Genomic DNA, 8,420 nt, shown 5'->3' with positions numbered 1-8,420 from the left:
TTGAAAAACAAGACATAAATTAGTATATATATATATAATTTATATATTTTATGTAGTATATATACTATATACAGACATTAGAAAATGTGTCCTCTCCATGAGGCTGAGGGAGAGGTGAAGGATGGCGGTGAAATGACACAGGCAGGGCCTGAGTGGCAAAGGTGCAGGATCAAGAAGTTGGGAGAAGAGGAAGACCACGACAGCGCTCAGGCTTGTAGTGGTCACAGAGGGAAAGGGGTTCCCCACTGGCTGCATCTCTGGCCCATTAAACAACTTGGTCCTGTGGGAGGAAAAACAAGGAAGGGGGGTGCTGGCTCCTGCAGAAGGAGTTCCCCTCATCCTTGCCAGGAGAAATTACCACTCGGTGGTGGGGGGGAGGGGACTTTATTGCGCTGGGCAGGGGTTAAGCACAGTGTACATCTTTATAAAACTCACGTAAGAATGAGAGATTTCACACCGACCTCTCACGTAACGATGAAAGAGAGGCAGACACAGGGCACGAGCGTGTGGCAAACGGGAGGTATGGAGAGGTGGACAAGAAGCAATCTATACAGAAGAAACATTGGCTTTCTTTGTTCCCTACAGGGGGACCTTTGGTAGGGACTCCGTGTCTTCACTCCCAGGAAGGTTGTGGGGGAGGGGGAGGTGGGTGGCGGCAGCAGATGTGTGTCAAGGAGGATGCTAAACAGTGTGAATTCCCTTCCAGATGACTCCGGAGAGACAGACAGAGAGACAGACAGAGAGAGAGAGAGAGAGAGAGAGGTGCAGGACTGCACCAGGTAAGGCGCTCAGCTTCTTTTCTTAGAGAGACAAATCCACAGGGTCAATACACAGCCAAAAGCATATACTCAGGATTAACATATCACGCTAGCTTCCAGAAGTTTAAGATATAGTCATCGACACCCCCCCTCCCCCCACCCCCCTCCCCCCACCCCCCATCCCCAATCCGTAGCTAAGTCAAACTCCTAAGGACAGTCCGTCTGGTAGATGTTGAGAGAGGAACTGCACGCTTGTGGCAACAGCCCCTGTGCTGGGCCGGGCAGGCTCCGAGGCCTGCACTGGGTCTCCCCAGGGCAGACATTTTCACCAGGTACCTTACCCAGAACAAGTGGGGTGAACCCAGATGCTTGCTCCCTAGTGGACTGAGCCACCCTGCCCATTAGTGAGGGACAGGGCACTTTGGGGATGGCTGGTGTGGAGCTACTGGGCCTGGGGGTGAGGGCTCCCAAGCCTGCCAGCCTCTTGGGCTGGCTACAAACAGCCTGTGTGGCTGTTTTCTGCAGACCTGCCACCTGAGCACAGGCCCTCTAGGGTGGCTTCTGCCAAGTGAGTGTGAGCCCAGGGTGGGCGGGCACATCTGGGCCGAGTGCCCTTTCCCCTCCGCTGGGCGCTGTGCCCTGGTGCTACTGCCACTGCTCCCCAGAAGGGAGCAGATGCCAGGAGGAGCTCAAGGCCTGTGGGCCTGCCTGCTTCAGGCCCTGGCTCCCCGGGGCCCCAAAATGGAGCAGGAAGGTGGGCCTGATGTCACCTGTCAGCCCTAAAGAAGAGATAAAATACAGCTCTGCAGCAGGCAGGCAGAGTGACGAGGGGCCTTGGCCCTCACAGTGACGACCAGAGGCCAGGGAAGGGGTGAGGAAACCCAGGGTGGCAGCTGCCCGGAGCCCTCAGGGACAGCCTCAATCCGGGGAGTTTCCGCTCCCCAAAGACTGAAGGCTCTCGGACCCTGACTGGCCCAGTGGACACATACACTCACCACAAGATGCAAAGACCACAAAGCTTAAACCTGGGGCTGTGGTTGGGGAAAGGAGGGGCAGGCCTGGGCAGATGCCCTACTTGATAAGGGTTTTTAAGGAGCGGGTGAATGTGCTCATAACAGTCGCTGACGTTGGGGAGCCCGGTGGGTGCCCTGTGGCCGCCCCTATAGCTGCTGCCTGCTGCTGCTGCTGCTGTTGCTGCTGCTGCTGCTGCTGTTGCTGCTGCTGCTGCTGCTGGTTAAGGTTCCGGGTGGTGGACTCCTCAGCAGCACGCAGTAGGAAGGTGTAGTTCCTCACCACCTCTTCGACCTTGGCCAGCAGCTCTTGGCGCTGGGCCTCGGAGCGCACGATGAACACCAGCCGCACAAAGGTCTCGATGAGGCTGCTCAGCACCTGGAAGCTGCCCGTGATGGCTGCCAGCATGTGGGTCGGGCTCTTGTCCACGTTGGCCACGCGGCGGCAGGAGGCCCGGAGCTCCTTGAACTTGAGAGCCAGCTCGAGCTTGTACTCAGAGATCTGAGAGACGTAGGGCTTAGGGGCGCGGGCCTCGGGGCTGGCCACGCACTGCCGCAGGACCGTTAGCAGCTCATTGGTGTCCAGCCGGGCAGCCAGGAAACCATCAGGCAGGCCGTAGGCATGGGCCCGCAGGGCATTGATCTTGGCCAGGCTCCCCTCGAAGGTGGACACCCGGAGGTCAATCTCTTGGGTGCGGGCGGCCTCGGGGCTGCTGCTGCTGCAGGTGGCAGCATCTAGCACCTGCAGGGTCCTGCTCACCACGGGCACCACCTGCTCGTCCAGCTTCATGCCAGGCAGAATCTTCATTGGGATGGAGTAGGAGAGCTCGTCCTTGCCGTCACTGGCATCATCTGCCATATCGCACTTGCGGTAATAGAAGCAGTAGCGGATAGAGCAGCACTTGCTGCCCTCACTGTCCTCGTCCAGATCGGCAGGCTTCTGGTACACCTCTTCTGGCAGTGAGAATACTGCCATCTGTCTGGGGCCTTTGGTCTCAGGGGCGACCTGGACGTATGAGGGGTCTCCCAGGGTCGGTGACTCCAGTGACTTGTTTTTGGGACCCAGGCCTAAGGGGAGGCCTGCCTCTACCTCCTTGGCCTCCCTGGGCAGCATGCCCAGGGGTGGGTGTGGATAGATGTCCGAGGTCAGAGAGGCCCTGTCACCCTGGTCCAGTTCACTGATACTGTAGCGGCGCATCAGTTTCCTGTAGTTGGGAGCTCCCAGGCACTCACCCCCCGAGGCACACGTGGTCAGGCAGGACACACCGGTCTCGGGGTCCGATCGGCACTCTCGGGATTCCAGGCTGGTGGAGCGGATGCGCCCGACAGTGGTGGGGCTGCTGAGGCTCAGGCCTGGGCCAGCCTCTGGCTGCCTCTGGGTCTGGGTGACCCTGTCCCTCTCCCTCCCCCGGAGGCCAGGCACTGGCGTCTGGGGGGCCTGGGGCCGGCCCCCCCGGCAGATGCGCTTGCAGTCACAGCTGCGCCTCTGCTCACGGGACATGCCAGGCCCCTGCTGCACTGGGCTGCTGCGCAGCTGGCAGCTGCAGCGGCCTGGGGCTGGGGGTTGCAGGTACTCGGTGCCTGGCAGCTCCCCCTGGCTCGGCGGCTTTAGAAGTTCCTCTAGGAACTCTAGCTCATACTGCTTCACCTTCTGCAGCTGGGCCTGCCGCTCGTCGGTCTCCTTCTTCTGGCGAGTCGGAAAGGTGGCAGAGAATAAACTGCGGAGCCGGAAGGGCCCTCGGGATGATTTGGGCTTTGCGGGGCCCTCAGGGGCCGAGTGGGCTCCATCCAGGGTTGTTTCGAGCTTCCTGGAGGGCATGGTGCTCACCTGCCGGCTGGCAGCCTGGGGCCTCAGTGGGCTCTGGCCTCGAGGGTGGCAGCTGGGGCTCTGGCCTCGGGACTGGCTGCTGGGGCTGTGGCCTCGCAGCTGGCAGCTGGGGCTCTGTAGAGCCATGGCATAGCCGGCTCGGGGCACCAGGCTGGTCTCCTCGATCTTGCTGCTTTGGGGCATGCTCTCCAAATGCCCCTTCTCCCCCTGGCTGGAGACGGTGCCCAGCTTGTGCAGGGCAGGCTTAGCAGCCTCGGGCCCAGCCTTGCCTGCCACCTCCCCTATGCATGGCTTGCTCAGTGACTCTCGACTCGCTCGGGAAAGGTAGCTTTTAGGTGGGACACTCTGAACAGGTAGCCTGTCCTCTTGTGGGGAGAGATGCAGGCTGTCACCCCGGCTGCCTGCAGGCACCCTGGAGCCAGAGGAGACCTCTGGGCTCAGCTGCTGCTGGGAATTCCATGACGTCTCTGGAGCACTGGGGCTCATTTTGAACTTCAGATTCTTACTGGCACTACTGCTCATCATGCTAACTTCTGGCCTCCCCATGCTGGCCTCCAGCGTTCTCTCCCCACTGCTGGGAGGGTTCCCCAGGGCCCCACCAGGGGCAGGGAGGCTCTTAGTGTGAACCACCTGCTGTAGGGCAGCTGAGATGATAGCTGGGGTCACACTGCCTTTTGGGTCGAGGATAAGCTTGGGGCTCAACCTGACTTCTTTGGGAAGATTCTCCCTTAGCTCAGAGACCTGCTCGTCACTGAGGGATGGAGTGGCAGCCCTCAGTGACATCTCCAGGCCTGCCCTAGTGTGGCCAGGCCCTTTGTCTTCAGGAACTGGGGACAGCAGGCTCAGATTCTTCTGCTCACCAAGCTGTGGGGACAATGCTGGGTGCACTGCCAGGGCGTAGGTTCGCTCTCGCTGTGGTTGCGACTCCACCTGGGGCAGCTTCCTCCGAGCGCCAGGGGGGCCCGGACTCTGGCCTGTCACCGCTGGCTGCAGGGATGGGTTGGGATCTGGGCGCCCGAGAGAGTAAGGGGCCGTGAGTACAGCCTGGGCTGAACAGCTCTGGATCCGGAAGGGCAGGTCCTTGCGAGCCAGGAGGCTATCCTTGTTGAGGTGCTGGGCCAGGAAGTAGGTGGTGTTCTGGTGCTGCTTCATGGCCGACATCATCTCTGACATGTCTGTGAGCTCGGAAGAGTTGGTTTCGTGGCCTGAGTCCAGCGATGATTCAGGGGTGATTGTGGCCAGCACAATCAGACCTGGAGGGACAGGGAGAGGGCTTGCTGCACTTAGTCCAATCGAGTCCTTTTTCCAGCCATATGTAGAAAGTCTGTGGGGGCCAAGGGCAGCTAGCAGCATCTCAAGCTGGGGAAAGCCAGTCAGACCTGGGGGAGGTGGCAGGGGGCAGGGAGGAGGCAGTGGGAGGACGGTACTGGGCCGAGGGTGGGAGGAGTAAAGGGGAGGGGCAAAGGGAGGCAAGCTGGGAGTGAGCTTATAAAGGGCGGGAATCTGAAAAAGCAACAAAAGGGGCACCGAGAATATCTGCTGGGCAGTCTAAAGGCAAATTAACATGCACATCACATGCAGAACAACATGCTAATCATCACTATTTTTAGATTCAATAGCTAGGAAATGTTTGTTAATTGTCCTGAAGAGGGCTGGCAAAGCCACGTCCCTCTCTATCTGCCCTTGTCATTTGGCCAGTCCTTGCAGCTGAGGCCCTTTGGCCTGCACTTGTCCTCTCTCTGGCGACCATAGGGGCTTCTAGTCTGGGAGCAGTGAGGGCTTGGATCACCAGACTCGGGAGCCAAGAGACATGCTGGCCCCGGGGGGGCTAAACACATGGGAGCTGCCCAACACCAAGGATGATGCCCTTGCATACAGAAAATGTAGGGGTTGGTACTCTCCCTGGTCAGCCAGGCTGCCTCTGACCCCAATCTCTTCATCTTCTCTGTGCACACCTCCCCCCGCCTCACATGCCTTCTCTTGTGCTTTATTCCTCCCTGGGCCTTTTCTGTCGCTGTGGCATTTACCTGTTTTTTTTCTTTTTTTGAAGGTGTGTGTGTATGGAGGTGTGCATTGTGAATATGGGTGCATGTCTGACATGCATGCTGGTCTACAAGAAGCATTGTACGTGTGTCCATAAGAAGGACTGGCATGCATGTCGCATGGCTCTCCCACCAAATAATTACTAATAACAGCTACTACTTACGGATTGATGCTTATATGCTAGGCAGTGTTTTGCACGAATGATCTCATTTAATGCCCACAACAAACCTTACATGATATGGCTGTTGTTACCAAGCCCATTTGAAATGACAAAAGTGAGGCTCAGAGAGGGTAAAGTGCCTTGCCGAAGGTCACACTGAAAGTGAGTGAAGAAGCCAGAACTTGGGTGCATCTGACTGGGAGCTCATGCTCTTAGGCAAGATCAAGACCTCAGCCCTGAGCAGTGATGGCTTCTGGCTCCCCTGATCCTGGGTCACTAGGTGATTAGTTGGTCATTTTGTTTTTCTTCCAGTCATGTGCAAGGGAACTGTCTTCTAGATCTCTCACAATTTTGCTCTGATCCTCTATCCTGGCCTGGCTCCATAGCTATCACAGCCCCAATCCCTGGGGTCATCTGAAAGACATTTCCAGAGATGGAATGGTGAGAGCCAGAGCTCTAGCTGGAGCTGAGCAGCCGGCCCCTGATGCAGCATTGTTGATCGCCTGACCCTATCTGTGTTACCTCTGGCCATGCACTGCCCTGGCACACCACGATGACTTTAACCTCTGCTTGGGAAGAAGCAATATCACCTCATGGCCCTGCTTGGTCAGGAGAAGGAAAGGGAGGCAAGAGGGAGGAGGAACGGGCTATTACCTGCAGTCTGTGGGGGTGGGGGGTGTGGTCCATCCTCTGAGGCTGCCAGGGCTTCCAGAGCCTGCAGAGTGGACACCAGGGCATCATCTAGCTCCTGGGCATGATCTCGGACTGTCCGGGTCTGCACGCTGTCAATCAGTGTCACTGGAATCTCATCGTACAGGAGCCCACGCAGGTGGCGTCCTTGCTCCTGGCTCTGGACCGCCCGGCGCTTGGGGTCATCCTCATCAGAACTGTTGTCTCTGAAACCAGGAGGTGGGGCAGCAATGGCAGGCAACAGCAAAGTGCTCTCATCTTCCTCCTCCTCTTCCTCCTCGCTCCCGGGGGTGGAAGGGACATCAAGTCTACCATATTGTCATGAGAGGAGCCAGGCCTCCCACCTTTGGGAGGGCCCAGCTGCTCCTGGAGTTTGGCTTTGCAAGAGTCACAGTAGAAATTCAGGGCTTCAGCCCCAAGGGAATTGTCCAAGGTGTAGGACCGGGCCCTGCTAGCACAAGGCTCATGGTCTAGGCTGGCGGCATCAAAGTCATCAGGGATTACTTCGTAACCTTGGCCAGAGCTTTTGGATGTGGGGTCAGACTTGGTCCGGGGCCTGCTCTCCTCAAAGAAAATTAAGTTCTCATTGACATCCGTCCGGCTTTCCTGCTCCTTCCTTTGTTCCCGCATGTGGAGGTAGCAAAAGCTGACAAGCTCAGAGTCGGCAGGTGGGGGCGTGCAGCGGCTCGACTTCCTGGGGCTGGTGCCCACGCTGCCCACATAACTACTCTCCTTTTTCCCCAGGTGGCCCCCAGTGACAGGGCGGTAGGCGCTGTGCATGTAATCTAAACCCAGAAAGAGAATCAACAGATGAGCTGTGGTGCTGAGGACAGTGGCTGAGCTCCCTTGGTGTTTTTTGGTGTGCAACTGGATGGCAGGTAGTGACAGAGAGCATTACTTGGCTGCTAGAGATTAGGGAAAGGGGCAGCCACATTGCTGCCACCCCTGAGAGTAGAGTGAGTAGAATCGAGTGGCCTGGGCTGCTAACAGCCCCATCGCCTCTGAAATGGAAACTGGCATGGGGTGACCGGGGAAGGGCTGAGCACCTTGGTATCTGGATCCTGCTGGACTCTTACTTAACACGGGTGTGTCTGGTCTGAAAGTCAGCTGTAACCATACTTAAAGAAGTGTAATTTGTTTTATGTCCCCCCCAGAAGTGTCTCTGCTCCCGTCCCCACCTTTCCTAGAGCCTTTCCACCCCTTCCTCCCCCCTGCCCCTGCCAACCCAGTGTTCTGTTCCTCCTGTGTTATGTTGGATCTCTTCTAGCAGGAAGGAAATACATCCATCCGACAAGTTACTACTGCCTTAGTGGGAAGATGCCCGCACACAATGCCTGAAATTTGCATTTCAAAGAGGACTGTCAAGGAAGGACCCTAAAAGAATAAAGCTCTACTAGTAGTGTTCTGGGGCTTCTCTGAACATGTGAAGTATTTGGGAAATATGTGGGGATGTGCATCTGTGGGAGCAGGGTGGGGGGAGCATTCTTATGATTCCTCCAAACACATTACTTCTCTGTATTCACGCAGGGCCAGCCTGCCTGCTACACATACGTGGGGTAAAATGTTCTAGTCAACAGCTTTTAATGATGGTAGGTGTGCACATCTGAGAATTATCCATGGCGAATGCTTTTTCTCTAAATGGCTTCTTTCTCTCAGACTGTTTTGGGGGCCCTTCCCCATGTTATCTGTGAGAATGTACTCAGACAATGCCAATTCATTTTGTCATTGGCAGATAGAGAGGCAGATGGCAAGCAAGCACTAACTTCAGATAAAATCATCACACACGATTCCATTTAATCCTCACAGCAAGCCAGCAAGGCAGGTGCTGTCACTATCCCCGTTTATAGAGCAAGAAACTGATCCATTTGGTTATGTGACTTATCTAAGGTCACCTGAGTCCTAAATGTGGCCTGGATTTGAGCCCAGGTCTG

General features: G+C 56.7%; 1 protein-coding gene across 1 annotated transcript in view; it reads right to left on the bottom strand.

The window, feature by feature from the left end:
- Positions 1-952: 952 nt before the first annotated feature.
- Positions 953-8,420, bottom strand: part of FRMPD3 (FERM and PDZ domain containing 3) — an 85,410-nt gene continuing 77,942 nt past the window's right edge. Inside the window, 3 exon segments of the mRNA XM_042974946.1 lie at positions 953-4,849; positions 6,454-6,771; positions 6,774-7,274. Of these exon segments, the coding sequence (XP_042830880.1) occupies positions 1,830-4,849; positions 6,454-6,771; positions 6,774-7,274 (3,839 nt within the window). The 3' untranslated portion in view covers positions 953-1,829.

Source organism: Panthera tigris, chromosome X (assembly GCF_018350195.1).
Source record: "Panthera tigris isolate Pti1 chromosome X, P.tigris_Pti1_mat1.1, whole genome shotgun sequence".
NCBI lineage: Eukaryota > Metazoa > Chordata > Mammalia > Carnivora > Felidae > Panthera > Panthera tigris.
Note: the sequence above shows the minus strand (reverse complement) of the source record. Positions and strands in the feature narration are given on the sequence as shown.